The sequence below is a fragment of the Rhamphochromis longiceps genome, linkage group LG3, assembly GCF_057381845.1.
Source record: "Rhamphochromis longiceps isolate RC_006_pf linkage group LG3, R_longiceps_female_GT1.1, whole genome shotgun sequence".
Taxonomy (NCBI): domain Eukaryota; kingdom Metazoa; phylum Chordata; class Actinopteri; order Cichliformes; family Cichlidae; genus Rhamphochromis; species Rhamphochromis longiceps.
The window spans coordinates 43,152,361-43,175,390 of record NC_140559.1 but is presented as its reverse complement, the minus strand read 5'-3'; the positions used below and the strand labels follow the sequence as shown (position 1 = coordinate 43,175,390).

The 23,030-nt window shown below is 40.7% G+C and overlaps 2 protein-coding genes across 2 annotated transcripts in view; both read right to left on the bottom strand.

The window, feature by feature from the left end:
• The window catches only part of LOC146674910 (obscurin-like), a 77,500-nt gene extending 58,619 nt beyond the window's left edge, over positions 1 to 18,881 (bottom strand). Inside the window, exons 1-3 of the mRNA XM_085398949.1 lie at positions 18,818 to 18,881; positions 18,372 to 18,671; positions 17,282 to 17,545 (exon numbers count right to left, since the gene is read on the bottom strand). Coding sequence (XP_085255075.1) covers positions 17,282 to 17,545; positions 18,372 to 18,671; positions 18,818 to 18,881 — 628 coding nt within the window. The remainder of the gene's footprint in view (positions 1 to 17,281; positions 17,546 to 18,371; positions 18,672 to 18,817) is intronic.
• On the bottom strand, positions 4,525 to 14,937 carry LOC146674911 (uncharacterized). Its single transcript, XM_085385309.1, has 5 exons — positions 14,735 to 14,937; positions 14,555 to 14,614; positions 12,739 to 12,801; positions 12,496 to 12,658; positions 4,525 to 4,714 (listed from the first exon to the last, which is right to left on the bottom strand). Exons 1-5 carry the CDS (start codon positions 14,808 to 14,810, stop codon positions 4,525 to 4,527), a joined length of 552 nt encoding a protein of 183 aa, XP_085241435.1. The 5' UTR covers positions 14,811 to 14,937.
• Positions 18,882 to 23,030: the final 4,149 nt, after the last annotated feature.

Here is a 23,030-nt window from a genome sequence, read left to right as displayed (position 1 = left end):
GACCTGTGAAAGTTTCCACCTTGTGGTTAAATTCTGGTTTTAAGTTTGGTGGAGACCCAAACACAGGAAATGACTCAGTGTGTGGCTGACGTGAGACTAAAGACTTTTATGTTTCACCAACTAAAGTAACAATTAAATTCATAGATAAATTCAAAGTTATATTTATTATCTGTTATCATTTCAAAGTAAAGCAGGAACTCATTTATTCTGCAGACTGTTCTTTGTCTTGCTTTGACATGTATGTGCAGATGCACACTGACCTCAGCCTCTGACTACATGTAAACACAATAAAATAAAACAAACCGATGATGTGAAACAATGATTGAAACACTGTAATAATGATGTTTGTGTTGAACACCACATGTTACCAACACAGATCATGTGATTGTGTCCAGAGTCAGTTCAAAAAGCAGACCCACATGCTAAATGGTTCTTATACAGCACTTTTTCTACTCTTCTGAGCGCTTCACACAACTCGTGCATTCACCCATTCATACTAGCACATTTTTCTTGGTGCTTTCTGACGAACATTCACACTCCAATGGATGCCTCGGAGAGCAATTTGGGGTTAGTATCTTGCCCAATGTGATAAGCAGACTAGGGGAAGCCAGGAATTGAACCAACAACCCTCTGATCAGTAGATGATCTGCTCTACCGCCTGAGCTACAGCCACCCTTGCAAAGCAGGACTCAGAGTACCAAACAAAGGTGACCTTTAGTATGAAGCTGATAGTTTCAGGCCTTGATGGTAACAAACGAAGAAAACTGAGTTACAGATAACTGATCACAGGAACACAGAGACTTACCTGTGGGTCATCACAAAATCTCTATTGAGGTCACAAAAGTGTCAACTTACACTTTGCAGTCAACATAAATAAATAACTGAGACTTAAACACTGTGTGATTCCACAAATGTTAATCTGTCCAAATGATTCAGTGATGTGTAGACTAATAGATCAGAAGATACTGTGGTGTATTACCTACAGCATGACTGTAGACGGATCTTATCATAATTATTCCTGAAAGACTTTTACCTTTATTTTTACTCATGTTGCCATAGCAACTTTAACCTCCGAAGACCAGGTTAAATCATTCTGAGAAAATGCACAAAGCATTGCAACAAACCACTATTGAACTGTTCACTTATAACTGGACCAAGCTTCCAGTTCCTCTTTACACTTACTGAGGTTTGATAACAAGAATAAGACGACACCACATTCACACCAGAGTTTTTGAAGTGTTTTAGAGCAGTGGGTTGATGTGGACGGTTGTTTGTCCTTGTATATTATGTGCATGTGATCACAGCTCTGGGCCCTGTCCTCAGCCCTCCGTCTTCCTTCTGCTCTCTTTCAGGTTCTGTTTGTTTTCTGTGTCGTTTCCTCTTTTTTCTTTTTTTTTAAATCTCTTTCCTTCTCTTTCCTTCTTCTAATTTCTTCTTCCTAGTCTGGACCTCCCCACCTGTCAGCTCTGACACTGTTACAGTAAAGATGTGTAATTTTTTTTTATTTTACTTTAGTTAATGCAGCAGTTAAAGCACAGTTTCTATAGTAAATGTTCTTCCTCATTTTAACTCTGCCGGCTAATGAAGAAAACAACAAAAGATCATTGAGGTTTGTTTCAGTGCAGCTCTGTGTGAACTTGCAGTTATACAAATAACAATGTTTACACAATATTTTCCATCATTTTGAGAAGTGATCCTTCCTGTCACAGTCTGATCTACAGGTCAGAGTCTAAACACTTTCTGCATATGTTCATGGTCTCAATCATTAAAGTTTCACATCTTACTGACATGTTAATATTCTAAAGTATTGTCCTCATCAGTGTATGAAGAGGACAATAAAGTGCAGTGTGCTTTAGGACCTTATGTTTGCTGGATACTGATGGCTTAAAATAAGACACTGCTACACACAAAACTGTTGTCTCAAACCACAGGCTGCATTTCCTCTTTTGCATGTGGCCGAGACGAAAATGAGGCCGTTCAGTAGATTAAAAATAAACCTGTGGCAGAACAGACAGTAACCACCAACAACCCTTCACACACATATCGGCACTGTAGCTATTCTGTATTGTCATTTTTGCGGTTTGATCTTAATGTCTTTAAATTTAATGCAGAAACAGATGTCATGGTCCTCCAGTCCTCTCTGGCTTCCTGTCAGTGCTGTTGTTGTTCCTCTCTCTCTCTCTCCTGCTGTCCTCTCCACCTGGGTGGTGCTGAGCTGAGCTGTAGGCTTTGCTGGATTGTTGTATTTACCTTAGTTACTGTAACCATGGTTCTCTCTTGCTTTGTTTGTCGTGTTTCTGATTTGGATGTGTTTCCCTTCCCTGGCTTCCCTGGAGCTCCCTTTCCCTTCACCATGGTATAAAGCACCTGGTGTCACTTCTGTAAATAGAGTCACCTTTATTATGAACATTCAGAGTCCCGCGTTTGATGCTCAACATCTCATCAAGTTTTCAAGTTGTTGAGTTTGACTATACACTGTGTATTCAGACACGTGTTGGCAGTGCTGCCTAAAACAGTCCAGTGCAATAACAATAAACTGTGAAGCGACAGTTTATAAAAAGATCAAATTAAGTTTTAGCAGAAATGAGCTCAGCTTATTTGTGCGGCTTTTACAACAGTTCTTGGTTCTCATGTGGCTGCTCAGGAAAATGAGTTACCAACCCTGTTTCTGAGGGTCTCTGTGCCACAGCAACGACCCAACGTCACACCAACACCTGTGTGACGTTGATCTGTGAGGTTCAGAGCAGGTCATCTACTAATTGGAAGGTCGATGGTCGATCACTGTCTGCTCTAGTCTGCATGCCAAATATCCTTGAGCAAGATACTAACCGCACGTTGCTGTCAGATGCATCCATTGGAGTATGAATGTGTGTGAATGTTAGTCACAGATGATTTTACACCCCCTCAACATAGTATAGTATAGCAGGTATGGGTTTATAGATTAGCTTGTAAGCCTTTATATACACAAACAAACAACAACAAAGTAAAGAATCAACAACATAATGTAGTGTTTGGGATTTCTGAGGTCCCTCAGAGGTTCAGCAGTGCTGGGAATAGTGGGAGTGTTAGTGGGAAGTGCTTGGGTAATAAAAGGCCATGCAGCAGGTGTAGTAGGCCTCTTTGTCTCAGTCTGTTTTGAAAACTTGTGTTAATGAAGTACCAGCTGACTTATTATAGTTTTTTTTAGCTAAACTTTAATTAGAATGTAATCATTTTGGACCAATCAGCATTACAGTCAGTTTGGCTCCTCATGAATCAGCTCTGAGCCTGAAGGACTGAAAAGAAACCATTTAAACTTTCATGGCTGCAGAAAAAGACTCAGTGACTTTGTGATAATTTGCTTATTTTCCAATAAAGACCCAAAGTTCAAATGTGGCCTCAGACATTTTCACGTATCTCAACTCATTTTAGAGATGCTGACACAATGTGGACAAATGCTTTTGGGCAGGTTTGTGCGTTACAAATGCTTTTATCATGGCAAATCATATAAGTAATAGTAATACTGTTTCATCTGTGTGTCGGTTATTCCAGTAAGTTTTTTTTTTATTCATCATTTCTGTGAGGAAAACAAGAAGGGAACATTTTTCGACATTAAAGTGGCAAATTTATGAGAAAAGTGTCTCTTAGTGCTGAATTGCCGTCACCTGCAGTACAGTAACTGATACTCAATGTCTCATTTACAACAGAGACCCGTTTCAGACAAACATAAAAATTACAACAGCATATTTGTGATATCAGTGTTGTGACGTGTGTATTGTATAAGAAATGATATGCTCATTCATACAAACAATGACCGTCTTGATGCATTCTCAATCATCCAGGAAAGTAAATCTCCAAAAGTTCATCTGGACGTAGCGTTTTGTGGGAGAAACGTTTCGTCACTCATCCAAGTGACTTCTTCAGTCTCAGCTGACTGCAGGTTTCCCCAAATCTTATAAACAGTACATTTGCATAATGACTGAAACCAGCCCACTGAAGGAACAATGGGCTGGGAGGTCAATTCCTTAATCATGCAAATTCTTATGACCATTGATCAACAACCATTGATCAAAGACCACTGATCAATGGCCATGAGTACCATTCACAGAGAGTTGGGGAATGGAGGAGGAGAGAGAGAAGGACAACTGCTGCCCAAGCGAAAACCTGTAGTGATCCCATATATGTCAGGAGTATCGGAACAGTTGAGACACATTTTTTCTAAACACCAGATTGCCAGGATTTACACATCGGGGAAACCAAACAACCTCTGGCGAAGCGGATGGCACAACACAGAAGAGCTACCTCATCAGGACTCTGCAGTCTATTTACACCTACAGGCCAGTGGACACTCTTTCAATGATGAGGATGTACACATCCTGGACAGGGAGGAACGCTGGTTTGAGCGCGGAGTCAAGGAGGCCATTTACGTGAAAAGGGAAAGACCATCTCTGAACCTAGGAGGGGGCCTAAGGATACATCTTTCGCCATCTTAAAATGGTGGGTGAGGTGCTGGATGAGCAGATGGCTGAGCTAGGTTTTCTGAGCCTACGGAGCCTGAAGAAAACTGCTGGATGGGCCCACCTGAGGCTCCAGCAGGGTCAGATACAGGTGCAGGGGCATGCTGGGAACTAGCCGCTCCCACCCGCGGGTGTAGGTACGGGTGCAGAGGTAGGCTGTGTCCTGGCTAGCCTCACCCTGGGAACCAGAACAGGCACCGGCGACGGCTGGGCAGCTGCTGTCCACACCCGAGGAACAGGTATGGGTGCAGGGACTAGCAGAACTTCAGCCGGCCTGGGAACAGGAGCAGGGATTAACTGGGCCCTAGCCCCCCTCACCCGAGGAACTAAGTGCATGGGATGGCTGGACCGCAGCTGCCCTGAGAGCAGGAGCACAGGGAGGCAAAGGATCAGGCTCAATGAAAACCAGCTCATCTACAAAAGATGTCGACCCTTTCCCACCACGTTTAACAGTCTTTGTTTTGGCGGAAACGGGCTTCCATAAAACACTTGTTTTACAACATTTGTAAGTTATCTAAGTGACTTACTGTATACGTCATGTTTAACCTGAGTAGTGAAAGACTGCGGGGGTTTTGAAAACGTGAGTCTCGACCTCCCAGTCAGCTAAGGAGCTGGAGGGTGACAGACGTCTCCGAAGACGTCGGAGCACTTTTGCAAATATGTAATGTCCTGATAAATCGAGCAGATATTTGAAGTTTACACAGCTACATTCTCGACTGAAAATATCTTAAACATTTATTTTGTGACCAAGAAAGAATAATATTAAAACAAAGTAGCTGCCGCCATTGTTGGAAACTAGAATTGGCCGCGCTATGAATTCTGGGTTAGGTGGGGCCACAAAGAATACACCCGACCCATCCTTTCAATCTAGGGAAAAGGACACATTTGGAGGAGTCTTCGAGGTTGGACAGTCTTCGTTGCGTTGCTGTAACGTTATCGACCTACAAATGCGCCTGCAAAGGATGCAGCCCCTGAATTTGGACACAGCTACGATACTGGAGACGGCTTCTTCTTGTTTTTGTGTTGAACACTAGCTGACCTGATCGTGACTAGTCAACGAATCGTGGCAACCCCAGTTGTTATTATTGGATGACTCTACACAGGTTTAGCTGAGAGGTCGGTGACAGAAAGTGATTATAGGGTTGTAGCTTACACCGTCCCGATCATTGTGTTCTTATTTCTTAGAGCAAAAGAAGTGTCAGTCTGGACAAATGAACAGAAAAACTAAACAGAGGCAGATTCTGTTGGCATTGATATTTTTTATATTGTCATTTGTGCTCAAATATATAGATATATAATCATCACCTTTATGTGTCCTAATATGGCTATAATTATGAAGAAGTCAGACAGTCAGAGGATTTATTTTCAACCTTCTACTATTTCCTTTATCTGTGTCTGTGCTGACAAAATGTGCTTTCTTTATTTAGAGTGCAGCTTAGTCCAGAGATGAGCTATGTTATACATTAGGAAAGCACCATGTTCTGTTTCTTCTAAAGTGCAAGACTTCACACCGTTAAATGTTTGTTTGAGACATGACTTATTACAAGTTCCTGTTTTTATAGTTTAGCAAGGTGCTTGTTTCTGCTTTTCTGCATACCTCATACACACGGTTTAAGTTCATTGAAAGGTCACGTGTCTATGTATGGTATAGCTGGAAACACGCACGCACACACACACACACGCACACACACACACACACACGCGTGCACACACACAGGCGTATACATTGCTCACACACACATGCTTGCCTTAAAACTGTCACGTGGTTAACTGAATTATGTGTAACCTCTGCTGTCAATAAAAGAGTGAAGCGGACACAGAGGAGTTGGAGTTGCTTGTACAGTCGCAGCAGTGCTCTCCAACGCTCCCCCTGCAAGTAAAATGTACACTGGTGTCTGTGTGGTTGCTTCCAGTAACAGGTTCTGTTTACCAGCAGGGTTGACTTAAACCCAACAGATTTAGAAAGTTTTTCTCATCAAACAGCGGAAAGTTAAAAACTAAAAGGAGCAACGTAAGAATCTGAGGAAGAGTTTGATCAGCAAACAGAGATGAAGGTCTATGAAATTAAAGGAGTTTGACATCTGGACAGAAGAAAACAGAATAAAGACAACAGAGGACAGAGAGACATTCTTGACTTTAGACTGAGCAGAAGATGAGTGACTCTGAACAGAAAAGGAGAAAATCAATAAATGCACCTTAGAACACACATGCATCAACACTACAATGAGCGGGTGGAGGGAGGTTTGGAGTCTTCTCTCACCCCCGTTCTCTGCGGCCTGCTGGAGCGGGGGGGCTAGGAGGAGTTGGCCGTCCGACTGCAGTCTGGAGTGTGGGGCCTCCCTGCTGCTGCGGAGTCGGGGCGGTCTGCTTCTCCCCACCGCAGGGAAAAGGGTAACACCACCTGGGTCTGGGTGCAGTTCCCCCCTCCAGGGGCAAGGGTACCTAGACCCGGTTCGTAGAGTACGCTTGGGGAGTGTGATCGTGTGTACAGCGTCTCTTTATGTCTGTCTCCATGTTGGTTGAGTGTGGAGTAAGTGCATATGAGAGCATGAGGGTGGGAATGGATGTTTGTATATGTGTGTGCCTGTATGTCTGTGTCTATATGTCAGGTTGGGTATCAGACGCCACCTCTCTGGGGACATCTCAGGCCCTCCAAGGTTTGGAGGTCTATCTCCACCCACCACCACTTCCCCTGCCAGTGGCGGACTCCCTCAGACATCGGTGCATTGGTGGTTCTTTGTGTCTGGGGGTGGGCGTCCAGGTACACACCGGCTCACTCCTTGGTGGCTGCTTATCGGGGCCTGGAGCCTGGGGCTCGCTCGGGCTACTTCGGGGGTGGGGTGCCCCCGGCCTCTCGGCCTGGGGCTCGGTCACTCTGGCACGGCTGGCTGCCGGCAGAGCTCACGGGCACGTCTCTGCAACTCCCTCTGGCTTCTGCTCCGCGGCTGCTGAGTGACCCCTCACCTGGGACTCTCCTCAGCTCTTTCTGGGACAGTGGCGCGGCTGCCCCTCTGTTGGTCTTCCTTGGTCTCTTGTGTTCTGGGGGCCTCTGGATGTCTGGAGTTTTGATCTCCTCCACACCTGCTTCATGCCCTGGAGGACGGGGCTGTGGCCCCCCCACACTCCCTAGCAGATTATTACATGAAGGAACCTTTTAAAAACAAGCGCGTCCATGCTCACAGGTGTACACACGGGTGATCACACCCACAAACTACACCCTTTTTGGCTCCTACCTCAAAGCACACTGTGCGCTGCCGATCTTACGTGCTGCACAATAATGTTTAATATTTAGTATTTACTGTTATATTCCCATAGATCATCATGATGTTGTTTATTGTATTGCTCTCCTTTTCTTCTGCTTGTTTCCTTTTTTCTTTCTCAACAGGTGATCCAGGTGATTGATATATGTATTTTTTGTCTGCTTATTTAGTTGGTTTTTGGTTTTGTCTATATACTGACAGACAGTTTGGCAACAGAACAGAAAACAAGTGATTCTCAATAACTGAGCAACAATTTGGCAAATCGACAAAACAAAACTGAGTGAACTTTTTTTTTAAAGTCTGAGCAGAAGAAAAGCTGCTCTGGAAACATGAGCAACAGTTTGACAGGTGAACAGAAAGATGGTGAAGCTCAGCAAACACGAAGCAATTTGATACCAGAACAAAAGAGAAATGTCTCCCAAGAACAGCAACGACTTCACAGTTTAAAGAAGAGCGATGATTCATAACCATCAAAGAGCAACTCAGAGGATAAACAGAAGAAAAGTGATTTGATTGGAGAGGAGAGTGATTCTCAGAGACGGTCACTGAACAGGAGACGTGACGACTTTCAGGACGCCTCACTGACATTCATTGATGCAGATGATGATTTGACTGTGATTAACCCGAAGATAACAGTTATATTTGTTACAATTTATGATATTTTGACTCTAAATGATGTATTTTTTATTATTGTAAAGCATTTCTAAAACCAGTAACACTGAGATTTTATTCACTTCTGTCTGTAGTTTTGTGTCATGGTCACAAGTCTGTGAAAACAAAGTGAGTGTAATCTCTAAGAGTTCAAACTTAAGTGCAAATTAAAATATTTTGATGAAAATAAAACCATCAGAAATGTTTACATGAACCAAATCACAAAAACTGGAAGATGGAGGATGGAAAACATGTAAAACAATCAGGTACTGAGCAGAATTAAAGTGTGGAAATGTCACATCAGGTGTTCAGCATTAAAGGGGACATGAAACACTACATGTATATGACTGATTCATAGATGTCAGCAGTACCTAAAGAAAAAACAAGCCAGGCTCACATTAATCATTTTATTACAGTTACACTAAAGATCAGAGCAAAAACAAACACTGTGTGAGTCAAAACCAGGACTGTAAGATCTTTAAATGTTCTTTGAAAAACTGCTGAACACAAACTGAACCTGATAAATGTTCATGTTTTTGGAGGTTTAATAAAAGTCAGTATCCATCCATTCGCTTCTGCTTATCCTTTCCAGGGGCGCTGGAGTCTATCCCAGCTGTCATAGGGCAAGAGGCAGGCTACACCCTGGACAGGTCGCCAGTCTGTCGCAGGGCTCACACACAGGGACAGACAACCATTCACTCCCACATTCACACCTATGGGCAATTTGGATTAACCAATTAACCTATCCCCACAAGTTGCATGTCTTTGGACGGCAGGAGGAAGCCGGAGTACCCGGAAGAAACCCACGTGAACACGGGGAGAACATGCGAACAAAACTCCACACAGAAAGACCCCAACCTGATGGTGGAATTGAACTCAGGACCTTCTTGCTTTGCGGCAACAGTGCTAACCACCATGCCACCGTGCTGCCCAAAACCAACAGTAACTGAAAGTAGTATCAAAGTAACTTGCCCAACACTTTTGGTTGCTCTCTATTCTGCCACAGTTTTATTTTTAATCTACTGAAAGATGTCACAATTTGTGGCTGGGCCTCATAGAAAACAGGAAATACATGCAAAAGTCTTCTATGTAGCAGATACATAGTTTTAAGTCTTCAGAAAACAGCAGAGAGTTATCAAGACAGACAAAGAGCACAGTGAGAATTTCATTTTGCTCTCATTATTATTATATTATTATTATATGAAAGTGTTGGGACTGTCAGGAGAGTTTCCACCTCTGGGCTACAGAGCTTCAGTTGATGCAGTGTTATTGTAAGACAAACAGTCAGTGTAACCATGGCTTGTAAGTCAAGACTGCCTTTCTGTGTGTAAAAATTACTTACCTGTTTTCTGCTTTATGTCCCCTAATCTTGAGAAGTGGAGCTGGAGAACTCAGAGACTTTTTATAAATAGTTCTGTAAAAGCTGTGGAGGGAGTGTTTTTGTATTTGGAGAATCCTGATATCAACAAGGCATTTTCATCCAGATAACTGCCACTCACTGGGGATTTTCTCCTTTCTGATCTCTTCTCTGTAAACCCTAGAGATGGTTGTGTGGAAAAATCCCAGCAGATTTTCAAATAACTCAGACCAGCCTGTCTGACACCAACAACCATGTTACATTCAATCACCTTTATTCCTGATGCTCAGATTGAAGATGAATAATATAGCAGACCAGTCACTAATAAAATGAGTCAATGAAATGTGGCCAAAACTGAAGATTAGGCTTAAAATGTTCCTTTTTGAGGAAGTTTATAATAAGGACTCGATTAGGGGACCCTGAATCCCTCACACTGCAGTAGGTCTAGTTCTAATCTGGGGGTTCCCAGTGTTTACACACCAGGTAAAGAGTAACATTTCATATTTCATGCAATAAAAAGTTATAAATGAATGATCAAACTATCATCATGATATCTCCTGATTAACTAACAGTGGGTGCAAAGCAGCTCTTTAGGCATCAAAAAATCTGTTTTCCACATTCACCAAAGAGGCAAAGTGTCAGTTTTGTACTTAAAGCTGTGGGCCAAATTAGCATGATGATGCATTTGTAAAACTGAAATTGGAAAGTTGTGCTAACAGAGCGCTAATTTAAAAAGATGCAGTCATTTCATTTCAATAATTACCTGCTTAACAGCTCAGAAACGAGCCCAGCCAATGAGGGAGGGTGAGAGAAGGATCTAATTGTTTTAAATAATGATTTATGTTTTTCTGTACATGTAGCGCACAGGTTACAGAATACAAAGTGGGTGAATCCTGCTTCAACCTGAGTTCTCAAATTTATCTTAAACTTTGACGTCACTGTGCTAAAACAACCTTAGAAACAGATTTTAACTCAAATGTGTGCGCGCACATGTGGGTGTGACCGCTAACTTAGCACCTCTGTTCATATGGTGCTGATCATATAGCTGCGGGCAGCAGTTGTGTTTTGTATTGTATTTGGTGACAGTAGCAATAATCACTCACCTCAGTGTGAGGAGTTTCTTCCCATCCCTTTTTTTGTGCTTGTTGAGTGTTGAGTGGACTTTCTTCATCATAGCCACGAGCTCCCCTTGTTTTTGTGAAACTTCAGTGTGAGATAAGACCACTATCGGATAACCCTTCCCACATTTATCTATTATTATTCCAGCGATATCACTAGGGATGAGAAGTTCAGACATTTCAACACTGTGCTGAACTTGCTTAGCGCAGATGTTTCAACACACTGCTCCGAAGCCTGGTTCAAAACACCCAGATCACATGACCACGACTTAACGAGGTTTTAGCAACCCAGTTTCTGCAGGTGGCGTACCTGCTGCTTTTAGGTATTGCCAGGCGCAGGTATTCCCAACCAGAGTCTTTTGGGCTGGGCCTTGTAATCACTGAATTAATGCTTATGATGCTACTGCTTCAATTAATTACACGCACATATTTAAAAGGAAGTGATACCCTCTGTGTTGTTATTATTTTTGCTGTGGCTTGTGAAAACTAATGTAGACTCTCCAACCACTTAAACATTGCAGTCCAAAGTGTAACTGTGGCGGAGGCGTGGCCCCGGGCGCAGCTGCAGGGGAGGAGTGGAGCGGAAGGCTCAACGGGGCGGCGCTGCGAGGCCGGTAAGAACAGCTGATATTGTTTATGGACTGATGATGGTCTGCTCCGCTGTGTTTATAGTGAGACGAGGAGGAGCGGCCAAGGGAGATCAGCTGGGCTCGAGCTGTCAGACGGTGCGACTGAGTCAGCTGTCAAAATACAAATATATCAATAAATGTGGAAGTTGGCTATACCTGCCTGTGTGTGCGTGTGTCTGTGCTTGGTGTACTCCACAGTAACCAAATAAACATTATACAGATATATAAATATCTTATTTTAATGATGAGAGAAAGCGAGAGAGCGAGACTGGTGAGTGAGCTCCATTCACTCCTATCAGCAAAAAGAGAGCGGCACACTGCGCTGTAAAATCAACAAAATATCTCACTAAACACCACCTCTGCGTTCAGGCAGGAAACAAAACACTGAAAACACACATTTTCAGCTCTGACTCTGACTGTTTTCAGGTTTTTTTACTTTCAACAGAAAATGTAATTTGCTGCACCAAGAGACGTCACACACTGCGGTATTCACACACTTCGTCACCATAAAGAATATGTTTATACTGCAAAAAGAAAAGGAAGAAAAACTGCTTTTTCATGTTTTTATACCAAATAATTCATTTTTACGTGATGCAGATCTTTAAACTCAGACAGTAAAAGTATTTGTTTGTGTCCATAGCAGCACTTCCTGATGTAACTCTGCTGACTTTAAGTTGCTGCTATCAGCTACTAAAAATCAGAGACTTTTTCTCACTGCTGTTGGAACAGGATACATTCAAAGTTTGATATTAAAGCTCAACAATGAATAAAAGGTGAATATGAAGAGCATGGATCTGAAACAAGGACACACCTCTGTGTGCTTTATGCTAAAAGATAGTACCAAATCTATATCATATTATTATTCAATATCATCTTAATAAACACTAAAAAGTGAGCGTGTCTGATATTTGGGCAGCAGAGGAGCAACAGTGGATTCATAAAATGCTCCTTTTTGGCTTTGCTGCTGCAGCTCTCCTCACTGACCTGTACGACAAACACACAAAGAACACAAATGTCCAAGTTTCAGGATGTTCACCATTTAATAACTTGAAGAATAACTCGTCCTGCATGGCAGCATAATTACCAGGAAAGCTTCCTAATGTGACTTCAGAATAAACTGCTGCATCAGCTGCAGGACTTGATTTTCCTGTGAGTGGAAATAAGATTTTAAGACCAGATAAACATGTTGAACAACATTCACTGGAGGTGATGGCAGACTTTGTTTACCTGCTTTCTTCTTGGCTTTTTCTTTTTTGGGGTGTTTGACCTCAGCATACATCAGACTGTCCTCTAAAAGAGAAGTCAGGATACATTTGATCAGCAGGTATATGACACAGAGCTGTTGGAAGTAGAGGTGGATTTAAACTCTGCAGATCAACCCTGATTTGTCAGCCACAGCCATTAACAGCATTAATGCTACGCTCCCCTTAATGATTCACGCTCTTTGTAGTTTCACTAGATTATTACTTTAGCTGCCAAGAAAAGAACAGACTACTTTAAGTGCTAAGAGCAGCATGTAAGAATTATGTATGAGATGTATTTACAGTTAAAGTTGCCTTTACTGTTACACAAAAAGTTAACAATTTAGACTTTTGAACACAGGATATTTTATTTAAAGAAATTAGCAGGGGCAAAACAAAAATCTTAATCAACTAGTAATAATCATGTAATTCAATCACCTGACTGTTATCCTAATGTAACTAATCTACTCAGTGCTATCACTGATTTCAGATATAGTGTGGAAGTGAGGAGAGGGGTAATGCCCCGGTCAGTGTTGCACTTCTCTCCATCCTGTGCCTGAAAGTCCAAATGAGGAAGCAGTAACACAGTACAAAGTCTTCCAAGTCTTGTGAAGGACAAAAATGATCATTTCAGTTCATAAATTCACAGTGATTGGACAACTGAAACTTTTGACTGTGAACTCCACTGTGCTTTCTTCAGATGTTGCATCATCCCCTACTTTCATCACTTACTCATATTTATATGCCCTACATTTATTCCACACACACTTTCCATGCTATTGGCACATCCGATACTTTCCTGTATCAAACAACCAGCTTAAACAGCTGTGCTCAAGCTCTGCTGTGCTTCTAGTGGTGCACCGCACTCAGATTATATGCTTTATTTGTTTGTGTTTGGTTTTGTGATCAGTGCTCTGGTTCAGAATCAGTGGATGCTGTGATTCAGTAAATCCAGCTGAAAAGCTGACTTTTTTGCCTCCCTGATTAAAGACTTTAATGAAAGCCCCAAAAAGTTGATTCTGTTCATCTGGACATACCAATTTTTGGCGCAGCGTGTTTTGGGGTTTAAAAGCCACAGAGACGCAGTGTTTAGAGAAAATGCGTCTCAGCTGTTCCGATACTCCTGACACAAATGGGATCACTACAGGTTTTCACTTAGGCAGCGCTTGTCCTTCTCTCCTGGATCAGCTGGAGCTTTCTTTAGGTGCCTTCCCAGCTTTGACAAATGTCTAGCTGGGATAACCACATTTACTCAGGGCCTTCTTGATGTAATGTTTTTCTGCTTCCCTGGACGCTGTGTCTGTGGGGATGGTGTTTACTCTGTGTTGTAGCGTCCTGGTGACTTTTTGGGCTTCACTTGCTTGGATGATTGAGCATGCATCAAGACACTTTAATGAAAGGCAACCCAACAAACCTGTTGGTGACATTAACCTGTGATCTGAGGAAGAGACTGAACTCAAACTGTGGAAGAAGTTTGTTTTGAGTTTTCTTCGTTCTTTGCAAACATTCTGACCTGCTGTGTTTCTGAATCACTCAATAAATCTGTTCAACTTCTCCAGTGTGTCTGTGTTTGAGTGCTTTGAATGACAACAACACAACAACACAGTATCATGTTAAACAAATACACCTGACTTAATGACTAACCCACCAAAACCTAAATGACTGCAAATTAACTCTGCTGATGTGTAGCAGCTAAGCTTGGTAAGGGAATAACTAAACTCCATGTTGACCTATAATAACCTGCAACATAATGAAATGACACATTTCAGTACAAACACTGAATGAGACTGTTGTGACTGTACCTGCAGCTCCCGTCTTCACCTCAGAGTAAACAGCACTCTGCTCTGGTTCATGATGCTTCCCTGTGAAGATGATCAGGTTATTTGACACAAGAAAATAATTTTTTTTAATCTTTATTTTTTGTATTTTTACATTATATTTACAGTTATTATTTTTAAACTGCATGTGTTTTATGTACTCACTCTTCTTTCCAAAGGTTTTAAATTTAATAAGAGCGTATGTGACATCTTGATGTTCATCTAATCCTGAAATGTTCATATTTTAGTTACAGGATTGTAAACATGTCACATGGAATTAGTTTCATTAAATCAAAAACAAGTTTCATCTGTAACTGCTCTGTGCTTTTCAACACATATACTGCACCATTTCTGTTGTCTTCGACATGAGAAACTGATTCGTAGATGTGATTAGTACCTAAAAAAAGACGAACCAGGGTCACATTAATCATTTTAATAAAAACATAAAAAAGAGATTAAATATTTCTGTTCATGATATTTTCGGACCATGAACCCATAAAGTTGTTACTGTTTGTGTTGTTATATTAAACAACAACATTGTGGATTCTTTCAGTCGACTTAAAGACACAATCAGGTTGTAAAATCCTGTTTATTTCTCATTTTATGTTCATGTGTCAGCTGGCTGTTTGGATGTTTGTTCCACTGGATTTTGACGAACGTTCTTTGAAAAGCTGCTGAGCACAAAATGAGCCTAAAAACTGTTCCTGTTAATGAAGACTGATTTAAAAGTCAATATTAATAATGATGATAATAAAGATCGGTAAAATGCTGACCGTATTGAACATAGCCGTACTCATGAGTTTCATTCTGGTTGACTCCATGATTTGTGGAGGAGCCCGGACTGTGACTCTCAGACTGGATCGACCTAAAACAGGAAATAAACACAATAAACTCAAAAGTAACTGATGTTTGTTTAAAATTATAATAAAAAGTATTTTACCAACCTGGTGAAGCAGGAATCTGTGAAAGAGACAAATGTTATTACACATGTTTGTCATGTATAAATTGTTCCACTGATATTTAGTGTCATGAGATCAGAATACATGTATATGTGTGAATAATTAAAGTGTATGTAGCAAATAAACTCTCTAATACAGCATGAAAAGAAGAGGCTCTTACACTTGGACTGTCTGCAGCGATACAACAAGAGCAGGAGAATAATAATGAGAGAGACTCCACAAACCAGTCCAACCATCAACCACACAGGAGATGAAGAGCTGTCAGCTCCAGACACAGTTACTGTAACAACAAACAATAATTAATTATTAATAAAGTATAAAACAAACACTCTGAGAGCACAAATCTCTGCTAAGGCAGCTCACTCTGTTGACAGTATTTGCTTTTAAGGGAACACTATTGCATTTTCTATGTATTTATTTATTCTATGTAGTGCAGCCACTTTATGAACACTCTCTGTCTTGTCACATTCCCTCAGATTTCCTGCCCTAACTGCTCTCTCCTCTCCCACAGATCTGCCGCCCTCACGCTGTTATGTCCGCTCCTCTGGCCTGTCTCTCTCACCTCAGTTAAGATGTTTTTGTAGGACTCACTCCTTAAGTTTAAGTTCATTTATGTTTTGTTCTTGTTGACCAAGTCGAAGCTTGCAAAATGTTGCGTTAAATGAATGAACCTTTGTTTGATGAAGAAACTTTCACTCATTACTTCCTGCACTTGAGTCCTGAATCACAACAATATTAAACCTGACAATATACAGATATTACAAAATATTACAAAAAGTTCTGACAAAATAGATCCAGGTGACTTCAAGCCTTTAAACAGACAATCTAATGTTCCTTCTCAAGCATGAAATCCATTAAAATCCATCAAATGCTTTGATCCTGCTCACCTTTAACTGACATCCAGCTCTGTGCTGACTCTCTTCCTGAGTACTGACACTTGTAGAAACCTTCATCAGACTTTGACACTGCAGAGATCTTCAGCTCCCCTCGGGTATCATTTTGAATAAGTTTGTCATTGTGATAGAAAAACACATTGGAAAGTATTTTTTGTGTTTTCAAAATGCAGCTCAGACTAACAGAAGCTCCCTCAGTCACAGGATGAACAGGACTCACCAGGATAGGACCATTACCATCATCTGTGAAACAATCACACACAATTGTTTCAGTCACATCAGCTGGTGCAAACCTTTGAGAAAAAGCTGTGAGTCGTGTCTCATGATCTACATGCAGACCTGGTTTTCTGAGTGATTATGAGGACTGGAAATATAGTTGGGATGTTCCCTGCAGGAGTCAAATTATTGACGGTGACATTATTGAATGGTTGAAGGTGAAATTGTAAATGTTTGTATGTTTGTGTTATTTTGCATGATGTGTTTCACAAATTTCTCTGAAATGAGACATTAAAGGTTCATCTAATGTGACGACAGAGATGTTGAGCTTTGTTGAGTTTTATTCTGACAGAGAAAATAAAAAATACTGTTGGCAAATTATGACAAACTGGATTATAAAAGGATGAAGAGAAATTAGACCAACAACCGAGTTTCATTCTGATGGAGAAAATATAAAATACTCATTTAATTAGAGAACAAAAACCAAGAATATTGTTTGAAGCTTTGGAGCCTAAAATCATCTGAAATTCTCATTTTTGTTTGTGTTGCCACATAGAATTACTTCACATACAGCAAAGCTGAGACAAATGTTCATGTGACGTCTAAATCATTCAGATCCAAGAAGTAAATGTATAATAACACACTCTGTACAGTGATGTTGACTGCACTGCTGAACTCTCCCGATCCAGACTCACACCAGTACACTCCAGTATCTGACTTTGATATGTGGATGTTACATGTGGATCCAGTCATTCTCTCACAGTTATAATAATATAAAGGATCACTCTGGGGAACAGTCATCACTCTCCACTCAGTGAAGTTTCCCTCACAGGTCAGTGAGACAGAGTCAGAGGTGAAGTGTTGCACTCTGTCAGGACTCACTGTGAGAGACGCTGCTGAATGAACATCTGGAAACAACATGCAGTGAAGAGACAAAGCTCACAGATGTTAGGATTCAAAATATCACAGTGAAAATATTTGTTTGTTTGAAGCTTTTGTTTTGAAAATCAAATTTAATAGTTCAATATGATAAAGTGTTTGTTTGGTGAGACAACACTGAGTCTGACAACAAGCCCTGAATCACACAGACAGTCAAATCAATGGAAAACAAAGGAGCCGAATACTGACATGTTTAAGATGATCTAACCCACATGCTTTATCTGCTGGCAGCTCATGTAGAGCTTGGTACACGTCATGTGACATCATGAGCTTTGAGTCATCACTCTCAGCATCATCCACCTGATACAGATCACTCTGAACACACTTCAGTCATTTGCTGTAATGTTTCTGTCATAATTCTGTGATATTGTCTGTTTCACAGATTCCTTCTACAGTGAGATATTTTGCAGCAGCAGGACCAAAACTAAAAACCTTTGAAGTATATTTTAAATGAACAATAACAGCAGCTGTTATTTGTGACGTCTTCTTCTAGCGTCCATCTGTAGTCAGTGTTTGTCTTGTATTTGTCAGAGCTGTTAACCTGCCTGCTGACATCTTTGTTTCTTCATTAACTATATTTGACTTTTTTATCTGAACACCTACCTGAGCACTAAACAAAGAGTCTTAACTGTGTAAATCCTGTCTGTGCACCAAGTAAAAATAATCAGTACAAACAGTATGTACACAGACATCAATAGTTGTCATGGAGATGAGATTTTAATGGTCTAAATGTTGTTGAATAAAAATGATGAGCTAACATGAGCTCATTGAAAGGACAGAGAGAAACAAACTGACCTGCAGACCAGACAAACTTTGGTTGACTGTGATCAGTGTGATACTCTGGGTCTCCTCTTCCAGCTCTGCACACATATCCTGCTGTGTGTGTCTGTCCATGAATGATGTAGGAGTTGTTTGCAGTCCCACTGCCATCAGGTAGCAGCTCATAACTGGAGGATTCCTCTGATAGATCAGGAACAGCTTTATACCAGTAGAAGCTCCATCCTGCAGACGGATGTTCAACCTCACAGTTCAGAGTTACTGAGGCTCCAGGACTCAGCCATGATGGAGACACAGTGAGGACAGGACGGGGTTCATCTGTTCAACAAAGATTTTCTCTCAGTGAACATGTAGTACAGTCTCTGAACAGTGAGCTCAGTTTATACAAAGAATAATAATCTCAGTCTATGAACAGAAACACATTTTACAAAGTGTTCAAACAGCTTAAAGCAAATATGACTTACTGTCAGAAACTGTCAGTGTGACTGAATCACTCCACTCTGTTGTTTCATGCTGTGAACTTTTCATTCTGCCCTTACAGCGATAGTTTTCACTGTTGGATGATGAAGCAGATCTAATCCTGTATTCATTTAGATTTGGAGGTTTTCTGATGCTGTTTGTTTCCCACTCATAATCCCACTCAGTGTCTCCTCCATGGATCTCACATCTGACAGTGATCGTCTCACCTCTGTATATCTCAGACCAGTTTGGATGCAGAGTCACAACAGGCCTGATTGAGGCTGTTACTGTTCAAGAAAGTACAATAAAAACACATGAATGACAAAAAGTTCAGTTACTATGAGATGTAGTGTTTTGTAGGAAGTTACATTTACACTCACCAGTTGTGTCAATCCAAACTGACTCACTGTCCTCTGTGTAGTAAACTGGTTCTCCTCTTCCTCCTCTGCAGCTGTAGAGTCCTCCCTCTGAGACACTGATTTGTCCATTTGTCACAGGTTGATAAGATTTCCAATCTCTGTACCAGTAGTATTTCCATCCAAAAGATGATGATGATGGGCTCACAGAGCAGGTCAGGGTCACACTGCCCCCTACTGGAACAGCTGTCCTATCAGCTCTCAGTTCAGCCTTTGGTTTGGCTGCAGTTCAGTTTAGAACAAGAACATAAAAGTAAAAATGACTGAATCAGAACAATTTAAAGATGTAAATATATATATATATTGTCACAGACGGTGAAGGCGCTACAGGGAAAACAAATCCTTTTTTGTCTCCCCGCTTTTGCATGCACAGCGGTGGGCCCGAAGGAATATGGAGTGCCAGGACTGCCATAATGAATTAATTAAATACACCATTAAATAATTAATTAAATGTGGCAATAATTAATTAAAATTGGAATTAATTAATTAAATAAATAGTTATGCCACATGTAATTAATTAATTATTGACACATTTAATTAATTATTTATGTATTTCACATTTTAATTAATTATTGACACATTTAATTAATTATTGACACATTTAATTAATTATTGAATGATATATTTATTTATTTCATTTTGGCAGTCCTGACGCCTGGCTCTCATCATGAAATAATTTTATCTGTCAGCCTCACCCATCAAACTCAGGGGGCGGGGTTAACGCTGCCCATGCAGCTTCTCTAACATTTGATTGGTTGCCGTGCAAAGTAAGTCAAAACAGGTCGATCCTAGATAATCGATTGCTTGTGTAGACTTGGGGCAGCCAGGTATCCCAGAATGCAGATCAAATCACAGGCAGCAATGGTGGTGGTGTAGTTTTAAAATACCCCGTTTTTCTGTCACCAGCTACACTTTTAACAGTGTTTTAGCCGCGAATGTCGCGACGTACGTCTGGTCAGGTTGTCAACATAGAACATGTTTGCAAAAGTGCTCAGATGTTTTCAGAGATTTCACTAGCTCTGCTAACAATTAGTATGCAGAGTGCACCCAGGGGGTTATGTTAACCGGTTTGTTTACATATTCCACTCTCCGTGTTCCACATGTTGCATTCGCAGATTCTCATTTTCACCGAACGATCGTCTCTTTCTGCCTGGTCTTGTGTCTCTGTGCTTCTGCAACATAAAGAACGAGCTGACATTTTTCTCACGAAACCAGCGATCAGCTCAACAGACCCTCAGTTTACCTGCATGCATCCTCCTCCTCATCTGTCAGCTGTTTAACACCTGCTGCTAATTCAAGAAACACGCCTAGTTACCTGGTGATAGTCACAGTTTAACTGGGCAGCCGGTGCTCGATATAACGCAATGTCAGCGCATTTTTCTGCACAAGATAAGTAAATATAGTGTTTTCCCCGAGCGCAGAGCTGCTGGAGCTTGTTTCCTTACAGAGCACTTCATCAGCGGCTGATGTCCAATCACCGGCACACAGCTTTGAAACCTCAGCTGAGTTTTAGCTCTCAGTGGTTAAACGCTGGACTTCATTCACTCATGTTCTGTCTGTCGGGTCACGTTTACTTCGCTGTTTTATTTACAACTGAGCAAATCGGTTTGGCTGAGGTTAAAGTTACGTTTCATAACTGCATAGTTTCACAGACGTTTAATGGTTCAGTGGCACATGTGTTAGACTGAACTATCAGCTAAATATCATCTGTTTTTTAATAGTTATTCAACTGTATTCTAAGCACCAGCTGTCTGTTAGAATGTGATTTTTTTTCTCTCTCTGTTGGCAGAGGTATAAAAATGCGCAGGAAAATCTGACGTGCATGGCAAACTTCACCGACGATATTTAGGGAGGAGTAAACACACGTCAAACATAAATGAACCATTTGTCTGTCTCCATAATTGAGAGCATTTTCTCTTATGTCAACACTCTCTCTCTCTTTTTTTTTTTTTTTTTTTTTTTTTTTGCTTTTTCGGTCATGTTATGTTTACCTGTCAAAGGCTTGTTACAAACTATGAAACACATTGTGCAGACTTCTGGATGTTAGAAGAAAACGAATACTGCTCATGAAGGAGACTAAAGGCAGGAAGGTGTCCTTTAAAACTAAACATGTTAATAGGACCTCCCTATTTATATCATAGTTTATGATATAGCACATGTATTTCAGTAATAGCCTGCTGATTTCAGTGGTGAACAGTCACACAGCTCACGTGGGCGTTATCTGTGATACCCCTTAACTATAATTTATCCAAGTTAACTTCAGTTAACCATTCAGACGGTTCTTTTGCAATGAAAAACATAAACACCCATGCTGCCTGTAGGTTTCCTCAGTGCCAGCTGTTAACATTATAGCTGATTATGCAGTAACCATGGTAACCACGGACTCTGAGCGGCTGGATCGACGGAGGTCAGACAACAATTTTACATGTATGATCTTAAAACAGGACACAGCCACTATACGTGCTGGCCTCATATCAAATGTGAAGGCAGACTGAGTCTATGTTTGACGTTTTTTATATCTAATCTTCCTTTTCAAACATTTAAACAGCAGCGAGTCTGCAGCTGAGGGAATACAAACTCAGATTGTCGGAACAGGTTTGCTCGTTTCTTGGATTCATTTGGTGATTTATTAAATGTATAACTATTATTCTAATCTGCTGCTGGGTCTCTTACACTTTTCTTTATGCTGTATATTTTCACGTCTCTGGAATAGTTGGAAGTTAGATAGTCAGTTGAGAAACTTTGTGTTAACTCATGGAGCTGAGGATATCGTGGATATCGTGGATATGCTGACCTCGCTGCATGGTGTACAGAGCGAGGTCAGCATGATTAATATTCACAATAAAAATATTAGCCGAACATCATGAAGTCTGTATGTGTTTCATAGTGTCGAACAACCTTTGTACAGTTAAAGCCAGCAATTACTACATGACAGAAACACCAACGTTATCTCTTTTATGCGTTTATACACAGGTCACACTGATTACTGAACAAAAACCCAAAGATCAGATGTTAAACAGATTTATTTGCTCTCTCTCCTCCTTAAACATGTTTTTAATGTTAGTAATAATTCAGAATTGGCGACTGAAACACGTAGGACACATAAGAACATCAGGAAATAAAACACCGATAAATATAACCTCAGTAAAAGAAGTCAGCGGGGGTTACTACAGCTGTGTACCGGGGCCTGCGCTTTGTCGGTGGGATTGCTTGCGAGGCGAGCGGGTCTATCCCACGCTTTGCCGTGAGACTGGACAGACATCTCCGAAATCATCGAAGCACTTTTGCAAAGAGGCTGTATCTTGACAAACCGACCAGACACATGAAGATTAAACCACTACATTCTCGGCTAAAAAAATATTAAAACGGTATTTGGTGACACACAAACAGGGTTTTTCAAAGTTCAGTTCTGTTAGCTTCCACATGCCGGTTGTTGTGTGCTAGAAACAATGGCCACCAGGCCAAAGCAATGGTTTTGATTCGATCAGCGTTAACCCCGCCCCCTGAGTTTGATGGGTGAGGCTGACAGATAAAATTATTTCATGATGAGAGCCAGGCGCCAGGACTGCCAAAATGAAATAAATAAATATATCATTAAATAATTAATTAAATGTGTCAATAATTAATTAAATGTGTCAATAATTAATTAAAATGTGAAATACATAAATAATTAATTAAATGTGTCAATAATTAATTAATTACATGTGTCATAACTATTTATTTAATTAATTAATTCCAATTTTAATTAATTATTGCCACATTTAATTAATTATTTAATGGTGTATTTAATTAATTCATTATG